This window comes from Phalacrocorax aristotelis, chromosome 13 (assembly GCF_949628215.1).
Source record: "Phalacrocorax aristotelis chromosome 13, bGulAri2.1, whole genome shotgun sequence".
NCBI classification, from domain to species: Eukaryota; Metazoa; Chordata; class Aves; order Suliformes; family Phalacrocoracidae; genus Phalacrocorax; species Phalacrocorax aristotelis.
In genome coordinates, this window is record NC_134288.1 from 18,548,704 (window position 1) to 18,566,649 (window position 17,946).

Genomic DNA, 17,946 nt, shown 5'->3' on the forward strand with positions numbered 1-17,946 from the left:
TAGCATTGCTGTGGAAAAATATGACAGCAAAAGAATTAATATAATATAACTGTAAATAGAAATAACTTCATTTGGGAAAACTCTAGTTCCATAGAAATTTATGTCTTTAAATCAAAGTGTTTCTATCGACACAAGTAGGTCAACACTACTACACAGAATTAAATTTCAGTGTAATCTTCCTCTCAATAAGGAAAAAATCTACAACAATATCTCAGTTTATCTTAGCAATTTATGCTTACAACACTAAGATTAATTCCCACCTCTGGTTTCTCAGGCAAGGGCTCATTCTGCAGAACTTTCAGTGCTTTAGCAGCTGCATCATGCTTAGCAGCTTGTCTTGTTCTTCCTTTCCCATGAAACTGCTGCCCTCCAATTGAAAGCTCAACTTGATAAAGTAAGGGCCCAACAGGAAATGGGTAGAAGTACCTGCAAAAAGAGAGATTTAAATAAGCCAATAATTTGGCCTGCAAAGTAAACAGAAACTTAAGTTATACATGGCTGAATCTCTTGGATATCAGTAACCACAGCTCAGCACTGAAGCACTAGTACTAAAAAACCAAATTTTGATTTAAAGTCTAAAAGCCTTTAGGGACACACCTTTGCAACAGCGTATCGACATTTCTTGTTTTACAATACGAACACACTTCTAACCAACTAGAAGAGAAAAAGACAATGCAACTACGCTTTTATAGACTTGGCAGGCCAGTAAGTTTTGAATTCTCAATTCCTATGCCCCTGTGAAATTCCTGAAACTGAAGCTTTAATTTAAATAGTTTTAGGAAAAGCATCAAACTGTTGTATTCACTTTTGCTTTTACACAGAAATGCAACTCAAGAAATATCTAGCTGTTCACTTTGTGAAGCTGGCTATATCTGAACACCCTCAAAACCACTTCATCACTTGGTTCAGTTCCCTTTTTCCTCCCCTCCCCTCCCAAGGAAAAAACAAAACACCACCTTAAATAATACAAATCACAGCTTCTAAGGGGGTATACTCATTAAAACCTTTGCCTCATAATCTGGCTATGTTTCAAACTGAATATCCCTTTAAGGGGCATTGTATTTTTAGTTTTCAGAAGATAACATCAAAGCACTCTGATGACGAGAGCAGAAGTTCAAAGATAGGCGACTGCAAAACCAGAAAATTAAATGATACATACCGTGGAGGATAAGTACCACCTCGCATAGTATAGTTGTAAGTGGATCTCATCCCCGTGTAAGGATCAATAGGTTTGTACATAGGTTTCTTTCCCAGCTTCATGCAAAGTGCATTTAACTCCACTGTGGGGGTTACACTGTCTAAATAAAAACGAATATGAAGAGAGTTGTCCCACTTTCGCAACAACAATCTGAACTCTTATGCTGTCTCAGAGCAGGGAAATATGAGCTCAAGTTTTGCCATATGCAGTACCTTAAACGAATGAATTATCAATAGAAATGCTAATAAACACGAAGAAAATAAGTCTATATGATGCATATTAAATTAGCAGCCTAGTACAGTTCTGACAAATCCTGTTGCAAAAAAGTAAATTTGCTGGAGGCTTTTCTGGGGTGTGTTTTTTTTTTTTTTTTCTTTAAACTTGTGAAGCTACCAATTTACTTATGTTTACAGTGTCTCTAACAATGTGGTCTGTAGAACAGAAATTTCTCTTCCCAAGCAATATTTTAAAATTAAATTGACAGACATGCTACACACCTTCTGTGTCTGCTGTTTACCAAGAATGATCTAATGTTTCTCTTTGTACTCAATGACCTGAGAAGGGTTTTTATGACTCTTCACTTTCAAATTGCAACTGGCCTTTTCAAAAGGAAGGTATATTGCTTCTGAGGGCTACAAACATTTCCTCAGTGCAGATATCGTGTGGATGAAGAATTGACTCACTGACCATTCTCATTTGAGAAAGAACAGTCACGTAAATGCTCATTTTTTCCTGCCACAGGCCTCACTGGCTCAAAAAACAGCGTGTACTCTAGTACAACAGTATTTTGTTATAAGGCAATTGCCAAAAGAAAATGAAATTATGGAACGGATTCACAGACAAAATATGTAATTGCTAGCTTCTAATATTTTCACTATTGACCATACGAAGTGTTTCCAAAGAAAGAATTTAGATGAAATCAGAATACAGCTGGCACAGAAGTTTTAACCTTTGCTGAACATACTAATGCTTATCCCAATAGCTTTGAATTCAAGTGACTAACAGTAATACAATCACATGTGCAGCTGAAATGTGAGGCTAGTTCATAATTAATTTTACATTTGAAATGTATCTTAAAAGCAATCTTAGTAAAGTAGGAAATTCCCCAAGCATAGCAAACTACAACTCAAATGCTTTTATAAAAATCAACATCTATTTCTCTTTAAAGAACAACAAATGATGTAAATTCCAAAGTTCTGATCCAATCCTTCAACACAAATTTAACAGGCTTTTTTTTGTTTGTCTGTTTAATTGTTTCAAAAGAAGTCTTTATTTTCAAGCTTTTGAATTATCCTATCAGAATTACCAAACACATTCATCTGCCCATGGAAATTTGGTCCACGCATTCGGTCCACGCAATTCAGTCGCAAGCCAAATTCTTGGCTGCAACCGAATTCCTCATGGGTTTTTTGTTTGCTTGCTTGGATTTTTTTACTTAGGTTTTTTTTTTTTAAGATTAGGGTAAACACCTTTTCCAGGTTTTCACCATGTGTTACAATACACAACAGTAAGTTAAGCCATGGGTTCTTCAAGCCTGAATGACTTGATGGAAAAACCCTATACTTTTAACTGGTTAACATGATAACCTACAACAATCAAAGATTAAATCAGGATGATGTTCTCACAAAACTTGACAATTGCCATTGTTAAATATGCAGAATAACTGCTTTTATTCATCCTTATGCAACTTTAAAATAAATAGTGAAACCAGAAAAGTTGTGGTTTTTTTTTCTTTTTTTTTTAAATCAGTTTGTTGTGGCATATACCTGGATTCTTGCCTTCACTACGAGATGGACGAGCCGTAGGCTTAGGGTATTTTGTCCCTTCCAAAGCTTTGGCAGCTGCCGCATGTTGCGCTTTTTTAATACTAGTTCCTTCAGCTTCCCAGTGCTGGTCCCCAAGAGTCAGTTGCACTGTAAAGACCTCAAAAATAGAAAACATTGCTTTTACTACAAGCTGCTTCAGAATTCACATAATTTATTAGACCCTCTTACACAAAACAATGAGTCTTTAAGTGATGCAAAACTTCGGAATACGGTAATCAAAGCTTTCCTCAACTAACATGTCATCTCCAGATTTTAAACACTTTGGACATTGATAGGATTTTCTCTGATTACAGAACTAAGAATTTCACAATAACTGTAGGTAGCAATTATCCTGCCTACTGCACGAGATCATATAGGCTAAAAAACAAGAGGCACAATGTGTATAGAGGTGACAGCTGCATGGATAGCTGGTATGCCAACATTACTCTGAACAGCAGCCTTGAAATTCAGACTTTTTTATTCCACATAACTCAAATCTTGCTTTAATACTGTGGGGTTTTTTTTAATGACATTTTTCAGCAGCTTGAAGAAAGATAAGTTCAGATTGTACCATTAAAGCTTCTACATGCCCACAGGTGAGCACAAGATTATTTGATTATAGAGCAAAGCTCTGTGGCGCTTCTTTTTAATTATGTGGAATAAGGAAATATATATATTGCCCTAAATTTCCACAAATTAATCAGACAACAGCAAGCCAAGGTCTCCCTGGTAATTAAATGAAGTTTAATTTCAATCAGAAAGAAAACACAAGTGAACAGATGCTCTGAATGTTGTACCAATACTTTTTGTAAATGCAAACCCTGCCTCCTTTGCACATTGAAGCTGATATTACACATATTTTGGACTAAAGATTTTATAAAGTTCATAATATTATTAAATTCCAAGGCAATTTCTCTAACGTACAACAAACATTGTCCAGGAAACACCTTAAGGAGATGATGTCAGATTAAATAGACATATGGCAGGCCGACTTTCCTCGTATGCCTTGATCTCAGCTCTTGTACAATACATATCTTCAATGAGTGTTAAGAAGTTTAATAATGTTAAAACTCCCTTCTTCAGTGTTCTCTGAAGTAACACAAACTGCTTGTGTATTTGCTGTATTCCTGAAAAACTATTTCTCTGGGTACGAGCAGAACACCAAAGGAATTGTATATTACTGAGATTTTGACACATTATAAAAGATATGCCATGAGACGGGGTACACACCACATGCTGGTCTAGCCTAGGCATTCCTACGTTCCCACTGTGAAGAACTAAAGATTCTTTTGCTAAAGTAACTGTTCCAGAACAGATGAACGTTCAGTGCTCTTCAATCATACTGTACTTCAGCCATTAAAGAACATATACCAAGTTATACCATATACCATATCCTTGTTTTCCAAACATCGGGCAATTAGAACAGAAGGGTTCATTTTATTTACAACTAAAACAGAGCAACACCAAAGCAATGTCAGTTATGATATGCACAAGAGAGAGCAACTCTTAATTTTAAGTAGTAAAACTTATTCTGGGTATATCAACAAATACAGATTTGTACCTTGCCAGCTACATAGACACGAAAGCGCTGCAACTCCTTACGTAGCATTTTTCCTAAAGAAACATAATTGCCATAAATCTTCCTGCATCTCATGGGGTAATTTGGACTAAGAAACTATTTTAATATTTTAAATTTGGTGGCATGAATCTCAAAATAGTAAAATGTACCACAGGAAGAACACAGAAAATTTCCAGAACAGGCAAGACATAGAACAGCAGCTTAACATCGTACTAGAAAGTTATTGTAAAAGGATCATCCATATTTAACAGAAAATTTTTTTAGCAAAGAGTGCAAGGAACAAAACTTGCTTTATTAAATGAAAGTCAAAGCCAGCCATCTCATAACAGAGCTAACATAAATAACTCTTCAAAAAAGCTAAGCAGTTTTAGGTAACAGGTAAGTTCAACCTTTCTGTACTTTGGGAAACCAACTTTTTAGTACACGTGTAACAGCCTCACATTTCCCTACCATCGGTACTTCCCGTTCCCCTCTATTATTCTGCATTATCTTGCACCAAAAGCATATGCTTCGCCTTTCCACTTATTAAAGTGAAAAAGCACGAACAACAGCAACAAGAAACTTATATGAATATATACCTTAGAATGAGCTGGACCTTGCTCACTCAGAAGCTTATACTCAGGCTGAATCTTGTTGAAACGGGCTAACTCATTCACAAGACACATTGGGGTTTTCTCTTTGGGGTTTGCCATGTTTGAAGGAGCTGAAAGATTACATAAAAACAGGTAGCCGTGAACTCTAGTACAATTTTTAATGTAAAAAAAAGAAAATCTCATTGGCTTAGCATTTAGTTGTCTGCAATACACCACTTCTCAGAAAAGATCTGCTGGAACAGAGAGGTCTGCTCATTAGCCAAACTGGCAGCAACCTACCGAACTTTGGAATTTCCAAGCAATGCACATGCCTAAAAGACAGCATCATTAAATTTGATGTTTTAATGCAAGACAGAAGTATGAAGCTAGAAGACTCCTGCATTTAGCTAGCATCTTATGTAGTACGTTTCAAGGAGCAAATCTTCTACGAGTTCATCATGGTCACTTGCTTTGAACAATTTCAAAGAGCCAGTTAGTTTCTTTTCCCTTCTCCTATTTTTCCCTATTATCTATTTTTTATTTATTAACTTTTGTTCACTCTGTTGTATTTTATTAGCACAAGATATTTACCATTAAACTGGTCATAAAAGAACAAAAGCTAACAGAACTAAACTATTTCAAACAACATATTTTTTATATTTAAAACAAGCTGCTTGTAGAAAAGATGGACAGCAATCTTTTAAAAATTCAATGTTGTACAATTTTAAATATTCTTTCCCATTAGAAACATTTAAATTAACTATTAGAACTCTGTGGAAAAGTGTGCTTCTATCTGTCTCAGATTTCATTCAATAGCGAGAAAGCACTACAAACTACTGTAGTTGGATAAATATTACTTTTAAAGTATTTGTAGGTGCAAGACTCCAGGAATATATCATGCCAAGCTATAAACACTAAGACTATATACACTTATTAACAGACACACAGTCTTACCTGCAGCTGCACTGGTTGATGTAACTGATGCAGAGGGTAAAGCAGAGTTTTGGATAGGTCTACCTGCATTTTCAGAGGGCAAAGAACTAGTAGTAGAAGGAATACTCAAAGGCTGTGAAAGAGATGGGTTTTTATTCAATATTTGGCTCCCTGCAAGGGCAGCAGAAGGATTCTGAATTTGAACTTGAGACATGTTCGCTTCCAACCAGAGCAAATTACTGTAGGTAAACAGCTTTGAATGCAGGCAAATTCAGTGTGATGAAGCCAAATCGCTGACCTAAAATGTAAAGATGAAAAATTATTATACTAAATATTTAGCATTTTCTAAACAACAACCTATTGAAATTATTTCTCCGCCAGCAAAAAAGGGGACAGGGGAAAAAGTATTCAATCAAGCGTCCATTGCTTCCATTTTACATGCAGCAAGTCACTTTTGCATGCAGCAAGTCACTTATGCATCCAGTTTTAACAGCATATTTCAATCTACATGCCCTATCATTTAAGTTTCACATTTATTTCATTTATAAAAGAGAAGTAGTATAGAGGCTTTATTTGTGCTCGTTCATTTAACTATCCATTTTCCCCCTCACTGAATCCACTTACAAAGCAAATCCAGTTAAACTGATAACCACTGCTAAACAAAGAGCAACCTTCATGAACAGATTACATTTCATGCATTCTACCATTTGAAGATAAAGTTTTTAAGTTGGCAGGGCAAGCAATAAATGCAGTCTTTACAAAACAACTATTTAGAGCATGCACCCTTTATTATAATCATATACTTTTCCCCCCAGGATCACCAAGAATGAGGGGAACACAACCGGTGTCCAGCAGAAAATGCCAAAGTAGTTATGACTTGGAAAAGGGAAGGTTTAAGAGTTCATAAACTTTATAAGCTACACGCATTTTGAAGATTACTTCTGTTTAAGTCAGAACACATCTCGGTCACAGTTCAAGCATCAGTTTAGAGTTATTTGGCCTTGCAACACTAAGCAAATGCTGAAAGTGCTCATAGGCATTTAGGTTCATTTAAGAAAAAAAACACCTCCCAGCGATGAAATTGCACCAGTCAATGTGAAGTATTGTGATGGGTCTTTCCTCCACCGACAAATTAGTATTTGATTTCTCTTGCACATGGATGCAACATTATCTTTGTGCTCAGACAGTTAAACCTAAATATACACTAACAGGTTGCCAGTTCGAAGGCTGTCATTGCTGCCAGAGCTCAGCTGCCCATATCTGCTTACGATCCACATATCAATTTATTTATTAAAAATAAATTTTACAGCCAAGTAAATACATTTCACACACACAGGCACACACACACACAGGCCACCTATAGATTTTATTAGGGCAGCAAAAGAAGGTTTATTCTTTCATAATTTATAGATGAAGAGGGGAAGAGAAATCACTGCTCCAGCTACCAGCAGAGAGCTATTAGTAGCAACACAACTCCACTAGTGCTCTGTAAGCTCCAAATTCTGAACCCGTGAATGGACTTCCAAATGTAAGAGGAGCAGCAATGAGTCAGAGCGAAGTTTTTAGCTAGTTACTGACAAAACAAACCTAAGAGGAGAACCTAGGTTAATACATTCATGGGTACAAAGATTTATTTATTTATTAAATAAGAGCAAAGAAGCTACTGGGAAACAACAGATACACCAACTGGAATATTTTTACTTTGAAAAAACATCATAAACATGTCAGGTTTATCATACTACCAGTTGGATAACTTTGTTTATTACTAGAGAGTGAAATTAGTCCAGATGTCATTAGTTCAGAAGACCCATATGCAAATTATACTCAAAACAAATCCTATATTTGACTACTACATTTGCAGAAGTTACACACTGGATGCATTGTAAGTGTGAAAGGGGGTTAGGATGTCTATCTAAAGGAGCTCCAAGGCGTTGTAAGACACGGATGAAGAGTATGGAGAGTAAGACTCCAGGGTAATAATTTTATAATCACTAAGTTTAATTCCCAGGAACATCACTAGAAACACTGTAAGTTTTCAAACATAATACAACAATAATTGCCTGGAAAAGACTATAAAGTCTTGCAGTGCAATAAAAAACCCGCTAATTCTCCTTTTGAAGTGCAATGCCCTTCAAAGTATTTGAAGTTAAACAGTTTCTAATCCACACATTTTGAGCAGATGACACCGATTTTTTTTTATTTTGAAGTCAATAACATCAGGATCTTTCAGATCACACTGGAAAGGATGTCTGAAATTCTCAGAAACCTCTGTCTACAAGCACTTTGCTTTTAGAACAAGGCAGTATCCATCATTTATTTGCCATCACCTGGTTTTAAGGAACATGGAATTTCAGCCCCAAAACACACACACTAAAGTGGTTTTCTAGTCAACTATCGCACAAATGCAGAGAAGAGCATTATACCTATCCCTAGTAATCTTTTTCTTCCCCAAGAAGGGAAGCCCCTGACAAGGATATTATTAGCTCACTTCCTATGTTTACAGCAGAATACTACAGACCCTCGCAGCGGTACAGCTCAGACTGCTCTCTACCCAGACCTCTCTCCATTGAGAGTTATAACCATCAGTGTTCAGCTGGAAAAAGCTTTTCTTCAAACACCTCTAGACAGAACAATATTCAGGACAGACAATTCAGCCATTATTCACAAAAATCTGTGGAGCCTTGAGGTCACATCCTAGTGCTTGAAACAATAAGATTTTGGAAGCCGATCCAATTTCGAATAGACTTCAGCTGTGCACATACCATGACCAGAGGAAAAAAACTGCTGCAGACACATCCATAGCTCGTAACCTCCAGGATCTCAGAGTAGAGACCAATTGCCCGACTTCGGCCCTCTGGCTGCTCAGTCACATCTGAACAGATTAAGTAAGGACCTAGGAAAGCGTCTGAAGCACACCTCACTGGAATTCACCACGTGGCCTCCCACCAACCTCTCAATGAACTGGAAGAGCGCAGCCTTTATGCGCCTTCTGGGAATCCAGAGACTTCCGACCTCACCAGAAACCACGCACCGACAGTTTGAGCACAGCTCACTTTATGCATCTCTAAGACGGTAACAATCCCACGCACCCTTCTTTGCAAAATGCTTTGCAGTGACAACCTAGCCATGATTTGATGACCAAAGTTACCATACAGATACCCGGCCTCCGGAGCCACTAATTTAGCAAGAAAGAAAAGATGCACTCAACAGGACTGTGTGTGTGCTCCTTTCCATGACTGTTTCTAAAGGTGGAGGAAGGACAAGCTGCAATGCCCAACCAAAAGGAAATTTTAGGGAATCACTAAGCTATATCTTTACTTGAAATAGAAATCTAAAACCTGTAGAACACACAGCTGTTCAAGGTTTATCCCCAAGAAATTCAATTAGGTGAGTACCTGGGCATGCCAAGTCTTTCGCCACAGCTGAATTGAAATTTATTATCAGGGAGAGAACTGAATTGCAATGAAAATAAAACTTCTCCAATCAATGTATAATTTTTAACCTAAGCGAATATAATGCTTGTTTCTACATAAATTGCTCCATCATTTCTATATAAATTGCTACGTCATCATCATGTTTCTCTCTCCTTCACCAATCTCACATGTTTTTATATTCAGATCAAAAGTCGAATCTATGTGCTGTAAGTTATCACCAATTTGGAACTATTTCATAGTTCATTAGATCGAATTCAGGCAGAACCAAAGCAAAGCAGGCATTAAAAACATATCGTGAATCGCTGAAATTCCACTTCACAAATTTCTGACAATTTTAGACACTAGGTAGTAACTTAGATGATTATACCTTACATGTTTACACATACAAATATATATTATGTTTTCTTTTTAAAAACATTTAGCTCACACTTTGACAAGCAACTTCAAAGAACAGTCTGACAAAAACCCTGGAATTTTGTTTGTATTTTTTCAGCTACCTGTGAAGTTTATGATACGGTAGTTGATTTGTGTGAAGTATTTCACTAGGGTATAAGAACTCACTGTCCATCACTGCACATTTGATTATAGGGTATCTGGGGAGTATAAAAGGGTTTACAGTGCTTTTACAAAGCAATATGCCCTCTGCCCTGTAACAGGCTTACAAAAGCCTAACTATCCAAGGAAATGCACCACAATCTAGTACGCTGAGGCTAACAACTTATAAAGGCTGTTTCAGTGCACGGAGAAACAAAGAGATACCAGTATTTCAGGTGATTTTTCCACGTAATGAGGGGTTAGCTACTTCAGACTTTTCAAAGCTAATACTAGTACAAAAAACTGACCCCCTATACAATACTTGAGGTGCTGCTAGAATTTAAAACCAATCACAAACACAGAAAAATAGGTGAATGAACAAATGTTTTACTCATACCATCTTAGCCAGCAGCTAATCACATAACTTGCTCCTTTCCCACCTTTCCACACTTACTTTTTGCTAAGACATAAATATTTTAAATTTTATTGAGACAGTGTTGCACTAGAATATTATCCTCGTGATTGTAACATCTGCCATCAAACAATTCAATGATCTGTGGACAATAATAAACTTGGAGAGATGGATTTTCAGGTGACAGAGCACTGTTCCCCACCCCAGTTTTTAGATTTTTGTTCTGGTGCATCAATGCCTGGAATATTCACAGAAATTTTGAATACATTAAAATGCAAAGTTCAGAAGTCACTAAGGTAACCAAAAGGCAAGTAAAGAAATGCACAAAGATGTGAACACGGTCTCAGTCCACTCAGCCAAAAATAAATTAAAGTCTTCCTATACAGAAGAAAGAATGTAGCATTTTCAGAGAAAAGTTCTCTTGGGGGTTTTTTGTGTCATAATTCTCAAAGGTGTTGCAGATAGAAGCCAGAGGATCAAACAAAAAACAGATACTTCCTGTGGATAATCATGTTCTACCACAACTTGCGGTTTCTTGAGTATGATGCAAATAAAAGGTAAGAAACTTTAATGTTTTAAGTAAGTTTCATCTACCTTTAGGAGATCCAGAGAGTGAAGATTTGGGTTTAGTTTTGTATAGGGTATTTATGATGGAGAATGCCTAAAAGGAAAAACAGAGAGTTAGCATTTTGCTTCCTAAAGCTACAAAAAGATCTTCTGTGGTACATGTCTCACCGCTACACTGAGTTTGCCTCATGCGTTTGGAGGACAAGAATTTGTATATGACCATTAAATTCTCACTGACAGACTGCTCAACAGAATTAGGTTTTTCCCACCAGAAATTCCAATCTGTTTCAAGAACCTTCTTTCCTTGCTCTTTCCCTAAACCCAAGTGATTTTTCTTACACAAACAGTAGAATCACACAAGAGTGCTCTTTGCAGGATTATGAGAGTCACTTGCAAATTTTCTTTCTGTAGAAAGGCTTCCAATTCTGTAGAAGTTAACGTTCTTCCTAACTGCCCTAGAGATCAGCTACCGAAATTAGACCCAGACCTTAATTCACAAAGCCAAACCAAAAGCATGCCACTAACCTGAGAAACTCTGACAGCTATTAACTGCAAAAATCTGATATAAATTTTGCCTTTTGCCTACATTTCCAGTTGAACGATTTAACTCATAAATAGGCATAAAGAAAAAAAATCAACATATCTGAAACCATTTTAGAATAAAATAGTTTCAGTACTTAATATGAAACCTGTCACTGCACGGACTGCTCTAAACGGAAATCAAAACATATTTTATTCTGCTTACAAATATAGCACGAAGTGTTTAATCCTTCTTTTCCACAACTAAAGCCACTGCATGTCAGCAACATTACTACCAGCAACAAAATGGGTAAGATCTCAATCTTGATTAATGTTAGAAGAGGACTTAGATAAACAAGCTCTTCTATTTACTTCAGACAGCCATTTCAAAATCCTGCAACTAATCTTAGAACTGTAACCAGTTATCTCGGAGGAGTCCTGCCGAACAGATGAGGATACAGAGCCTGAAAGAGGCAGACATCGTGACTATTTTTTTAACTGGAGAGCGAAGAAGGGAGACAAGAGGGTTACAGTCCTACCAGTTCAACTTTTCTTCTAGAAGTTTTTCTAGAGGCTTAATTAAGCACCTGGGAAACAAGGAAATGGATAATACTCCCAAGTGGGATCAAAACCAAGTCGTATAAAGACAACTGAACTTTCTCCAGCCCTCTCTGGTGGTCTAACGAGGCTCAAAAATGCATCACTTAACCTCAGCAGGTGCAAGGTTCTGAGCAGGCACTGTCTGCTGATCAAACACTGGGCAGAAAGACCAGTTGACACCAGCAGAGCGGGAGAAGAGCTAAAACCAACGGAACATCATTACCGAACACAAGCCAATGCTGACAGGCTCTTTTAAGAAAGCAATCACCATACTGAGATGCAGAAATGGACATATAGCCTAAGAGATACCTGCAGTGATCCTCCTACTCTCTACTCAGTGATACTGAGCCCTCAGCTGGAGCACTGCATCCACACACGGTACCATGCTGCAAGACAGATGTGGACCCAGTTGGCAAAAACAAAGCAGGAAAAGCACAAAACACTCAGCTTTCAGAAAATATAACCTGTAAGAAAAACACTAATGGATTTGGGCTTGTATACGCTCAAGAGGAGAGGGCTGGCTGGGGCCTGACGACCAGTAGTCCCCAAGTGCATGAAAGGTTTTAGGTGTGAAAAAGAATAATCTGTTCTTCATGCTTAAAGTGACAGAGCTAGAGGCAAGAGGCTTAAAAGCACATCAAGGAAACGCTTTCTGATAGTAATGGTTGCAGTGAACAATACTGCTTTGGGTGACAGAGGTGACTTCACTGTTGGCAAACTTTAAGTAATTGACAAACATCCACCAAGACTGAGGCTGGCATACCTGGCACGGCAGAGGGATGGACGAGTTCACTCCCTTGAGTCCCTCCCAGCCTGGGCTCCCACGGCACACTTCAGTGTCCCTGACTCTAACAGCACGTTTCTGTCTCTCATCAGAGGAAGACAACGGCCTTGTTGTTAAACAACAGGTTTGCAAACAGGGGATTTCACACCGCAGACTCCTCTGAACTCTGATAAACCACTTGAAAAGGCAAGAGAGACTAAATCCTCAAAGAAATAAGTTTTATTCATCGTCGGGACCAGAATATGGAAAGGTGTCCTATTCCTTAGGATGCACGCATTCGGAAGGCTGGAAGTTATGATGTTCTCGTTATGCTACTTGTTACGAACTTGCACGTGCGCCCCATTAAAACTTTATTTGCACTCACTTGTGACCCACCAGCACCAGGGAGGGAGGGCTTTTTATGGAACGAAAACAGCGTAGAATGAGAAACAGAACAGATACCAGATAAAACCATCAAGGTTCAGATTACAAGGACTTCTTGACATCACCGAGGAAAAAATCACGTCACAAACAATATCCAAGAAAAAGTTTTAGCTATAGGAAATGAGGTTTTAAATTATGCATTAATTTCTTTCTGAAAAGTAGATGCACTTAACATAGTGCATCAGAACAGTTATCTGACCCTTCAGCCACATAGCAAGGAAGATTAGTTGTTCCTTATCAACAACAAGCTGTTCTCAAAGCAGGAAAGTTCATTTATGCCTCTTTCTCCGATCAGCAACTAGAGCACAAAACCCAAGCCCTGTCCCTGCAAAAGAATGCAGGTATCCGAGGTGGGGGCTAGGCAGAACCAAAACAACCAAACAAACTCAGCGATGCACAGCATTTACTCACCAAGCCCTTTGTCACCTGTACGGGCCTGTAGCTCTGTTGCCACTCAGTGTCACCCAACCCTCATTTGGGTAAAAGCGCGGCATCGCAGTAGCGCTTCTCCGCCACGCAGGAACAATCTGCTGAACTGGTGTCACAGAGGCGGCCAATCCCCCACAGCTCAAATCACAATTTACGGTCACACCAAAGACAGGCCCACTGCTCAACAACACTTTCACCTGTTGTTTACAGACCGGGAAATACTACAGTCAGTACATTCATTACCTAGATAAAATATTGGTTAGAAAGATTCCCTCTCTCCTCCCTTTTTTAAAATGGAGTTTTAAATAACTCAAATGTGGGACAAAAGAGACTCAGCCACCACACTCAACCATTTTGGAGCCCGAAGAACAAATTTCCACAAAATCTAGGACTTCTGTTGAGATGATCCGTTTCCTAATATACCTTTGAAAAACACACATCAGTGGTAGCTTTGTAACATATAGCCTAAAGTTCTAAAGCATTTGGGTGCTGTAACAGTGTTTAACAACATCTAACTATTTACAGTTGGAAAGTCTAAATAAATATTCACTACCAATCAATATTTTTAAAAGACTACAAATTTTACAGACTTAAGGCTATTTACACAAAATGTGAAACACTAGCTGAGCAATGTTTTCTTCTCTATCTCTAGATAAATCTTTTTCTGTAGTATATGGGAAAGACAAAGTACATCTCAAAGGCAACATTCACTGCAGAAAAAGACAATGCTCTTTTTGAGCAAGATGAATTTTCAAGGGCATAAACACTAAATATTAAGCAAACTAGTTCAGGAGCTAAGACATGGATTATTAGTCAGAGAACAGGTGATAAAAAGCTAAAATTTGAAAGTAAAATCTGAAGGAAAGAGGGAACTAGCAGATGTACACATAAACCAGACAGTTCCCAACATAATGCAAAATGATAAACTAGAAAGTGATAAGTCAATCATGAATAAAGGTAAACACTTAAATGCTTACTTCTAGCTGAATTGATTAGAACTGTGACAAAATATTTAATGTTTGGGGTTTTTTTTCCTGCAGTAGAACAGGTCAAAAAAGCCCATTGACACTGATTAGAGTTAACATGGTAATCAGTGCACAGATCTCCTCTGTTGTTCCAGTTGCATCTTCAAGAACTCTAACAAAATAATCAACCCCTCAGCAAGGATCCTAGACAAAGCAATTAAAATAAATTTTTTGGAAAGTTCATATGTCTTCAGAATAAAGTTGCTGTTCTTCAGTAAGATCCGAAAGGCACAGAGCAGTTTTCAATTTTGCCATGACTTTGTACAGTTACATCACCCCCAATTTATTTCAACCTATGAACACTTTAATTTTGCCATAAAACACCTAATACTTTGACCGGTACTGACAGTGAAAAAATTATTAGTGATAAATGTTATGAAAAATTTCAAACAAAGAAACAATGGCTGCTTAAAATAATAAAAAAAGAATTGTATCTTGCGTACATTCTCTAAGGAGAGCTTTGAAATGACATCCTGATCCAACAGCAGAAAATAGAAAATATAGTTAAAAATTCAATCCATTGGCTCTTTAAATTTTCATCAAGACGTGAGACATCCAGCGAATGTCTCTAACAGTTTGAACGTACAAATTTGTTGTATATATGAGATGATCAATAGACAAATCAGAGATCACTTTATTACATCATAGCTACAGCTGCATCATTAAAACTCAAGTCTGGATGTTCACTACTATTTTCAAAAATACATTTCTGCCAGTTTGAGCAAGGGAACTATGTAGTACACTTGCATGTTCTAGTTAGAAGAAAGACTTTATAAATATACTATTCCAAAAGCAGAGAAAGGACTTCACTCATATTTTATTTCACTGCTATATATACACGTAGCCTTCGTTTACATTCCATATTATGTTCCTCCCAGGTTTGCCTTAAACCTGCCAGAAAAGCAATGACAAAAATACCCAACAGATGAATAAAGCGGTTGTCAACATTACTAGCTATAGTATCGCCTAGATGGATAAGCCAAACAAATCAAACCCTGTCTAACCTCCAGGACAGACAGAAGCAGTGTAAAGCTTTAAAAGGAACTTGTTGCTGTTACGTCTCCCGAAAAACTAGCGTTGTGAACAAAAGAACCCCAAAACCAGTGAAAAGAAAAGTGAGCAGTGATGGCTGCCAAACCCCACGGGCAGTAAGGAGAAACTGTGATGATGCCAGTGTTCAGGAGGAAAGCTAATGCTGCTAATACCAGCTGTCTCGGTGTTTGCACTGTAATCTGTACACGGAGAAGGCGGGGGGCATCTCCTGCTGCTGCCACCATAACTACACCTTTTATCATAACAGTCAGAGAAGTCTAGCTAGGTCTCGGGAGTTTTGCTACCAAGATCATGTGCCCCTGGGACTTTGCAGAAGTCTGTGACTGTTATCACCCACTCCGGGCAATCTGGAGAGCAGGGTGGCTGCAGCCGCTTTCTCCCAGGGGTTCAGAGAGCCGACACGAGCTGTGCTGCTACGGACCCCTGCTCCGGGGCCAGCGCTGTCACCCTCCAAGCGCAAACGGGGACTGCGGGCGCAGGAGGATTGCCAGCATCGCCGGCCTGGGGTGCCCGGTGCTGCCGCCAGCCCGGTCTCACGGCGCCCGGGGAGCCCAGCCACGCCGCTGACCCTTCCCTCGCCAGGGCCTGCCGGGCCACCTCCTGCCCCACCGCTCGCCCCAGGGGCTTGGGGGCGCCGCCGCGGCCGCTCGGGCAGGGAGGGCCCGCGCCACCCCCGCCAGCGGCTCCATCCAGGGTCCGCGGAGCGACCCCGCGGCGCGTCCGCCCCGCTCCCCCCGCGCCGGGCGCTGCCCCGCGCCGGGCCCCCGCCCGGTGGTGGCGACAGGGCCGGGGGCTGCCTGCCCGGCCCGCCGCCGCCTCCGGGAGCCGGGCAGAGCCCCGTGCGGGGCGGGGGGGAGGGCGAAGGGAGGGGTGCCGGGGGAGGGGGACGCGGGGGGGAGGTAGGCCCGCCCGCCGCGGGGACTTTCCCCTCCCCACGGCCCCGCCGTCGCCGCTCGGCGCGGCCCCCGCTAGGCCCCGCCGCCGCCACCCCCCGCCCCGCTGCCTCGGCGCCGGGGGGAGCCCGGGCCGCCTCCCCCCTCACCTGGCTGCCTGGGCTGCGGCTCCCGGGCCGGCTGGTGGTGCGGGCCAGCGGGCGGCTCAGTCCATGGGCCGGGTCCCGGGGGGGGCCGGGGGGCGACCGCGGCAGCGGAGGGAGGCGGCGGGCACAGGGCAAACACTAAAGAGAATGAGCGGGGCCAGCTCCGGCCGGGGAGGAAGTGACGGCACCGCGCCGGGAGGCGGGGCAGGCGCGTTGCCAATCGAGGGCGGCCGAGCCCCCGTGGGCACCGCCCCCCTCCACGCTCTCAGCCAATGGGCCCCGGGGCCGGCTGGGAGGGCCGCCTCCTTCGCGACGCCTACAAGTCCCGGCGTGCCCACCGGAGGCGCCGCAGTCCCCCTCGAGCAGGGGAACTACAGCTCCCAGCGTGCCCCGCGCGCCAGAACAGCCGTGCCCGGCCAAGATGGCGGCGCCGGTGGGAGGGAGCGTAGCGGGCCTGGCCGGGTCCCGGGGGAGGGGGCCGGGCCGCTGCCGCCGCCGGCCGCAGGTCGCTCCTGCCGCCGCCTTCCTCTGGGGCTCGGGCCCGGCCCCCTCCCCGCCCGTCTCCTCCCGCTCCGGGGACCGGCGGGCGAGGGCGATGCGGCCCGAGGGCCCCGGCTCGCGGGGCGGCGAGGGGGCGCCGTGCGGGCTCGCACGCACGGCCGGGCCGCGGCTGACGGCGCCTGCGGGGGCCGTGCGGGGCCGCTCCGGGGGAGCGGAGGCCGCCCCTCGCCGCTGGGAAGGCGGCTGCGGGCGCGGGTCCCGCGGGGACGCAGCGCCCGGCCCGCGCCGTGCTCGGTCAGATAAAGCAAAGACGCCTACACGAAACACCCGTTTTCTACTTCCATCACCTGAAACTAAAGAAATGCGGAACTTGCTCGGGCCCCCGGGGAGCCCGGCCTGCCTTTAAGGAGAAAGGAAATGGGGCCGGAGGCGCATCTGTGTCCAACACGGCTCCGTTCACCTTAAACATCTGTGTAGTTATTGTCAAAGACGGAGTTAATAGCGAATGTCGGCCAACACATCCAGGAAAGAGTATTGTG

General features: G+C 41.6%; 1 protein-coding gene across 10 annotated transcripts in view; it reads right to left on the reverse strand.

The window, feature by feature from the left end:
• STAU1 (staufen double-stranded RNA binding protein 1) overlaps positions 1-17,100 on the reverse strand; it is a 32,853-nt gene extending 15,753 nt beyond the window's left edge. For 2 of the 10 annotated variants that reach the window (XM_075109201.1, XM_075109198.1), the window contains exons 1-6: positions 16,910-17,100; positions 6,109-6,385; positions 5,161-5,285; positions 2,965-3,121; positions 1,160-1,298; positions 261-426 (exon numbers count right to left, since the gene is read on the reverse strand). In XM_075109201.1, the coding sequence (XP_074965302.1) occupies positions 261-426; positions 1,160-1,298; positions 2,965-3,121; positions 5,161-5,285; positions 6,109-6,301 (780 nt within the window). In that variant the 5' untranslated portion in view covers positions 6,302-6,385; positions 16,910-17,100. Of the gene's footprint in view, positions 1-260; positions 427-1,159; positions 1,299-2,964; positions 3,122-5,160; positions 5,286-6,108; positions 6,386-11,061; positions 11,129-16,909 lie in introns of all 10 variants that reach the window. The other 8 variants (XM_075109199.1, XM_075109205.1, XM_075109197.1 and 5 more) reach the window with 8 other exon arrangements.
• Positions 17,101-17,946: the final 846 nt, after the last annotated feature.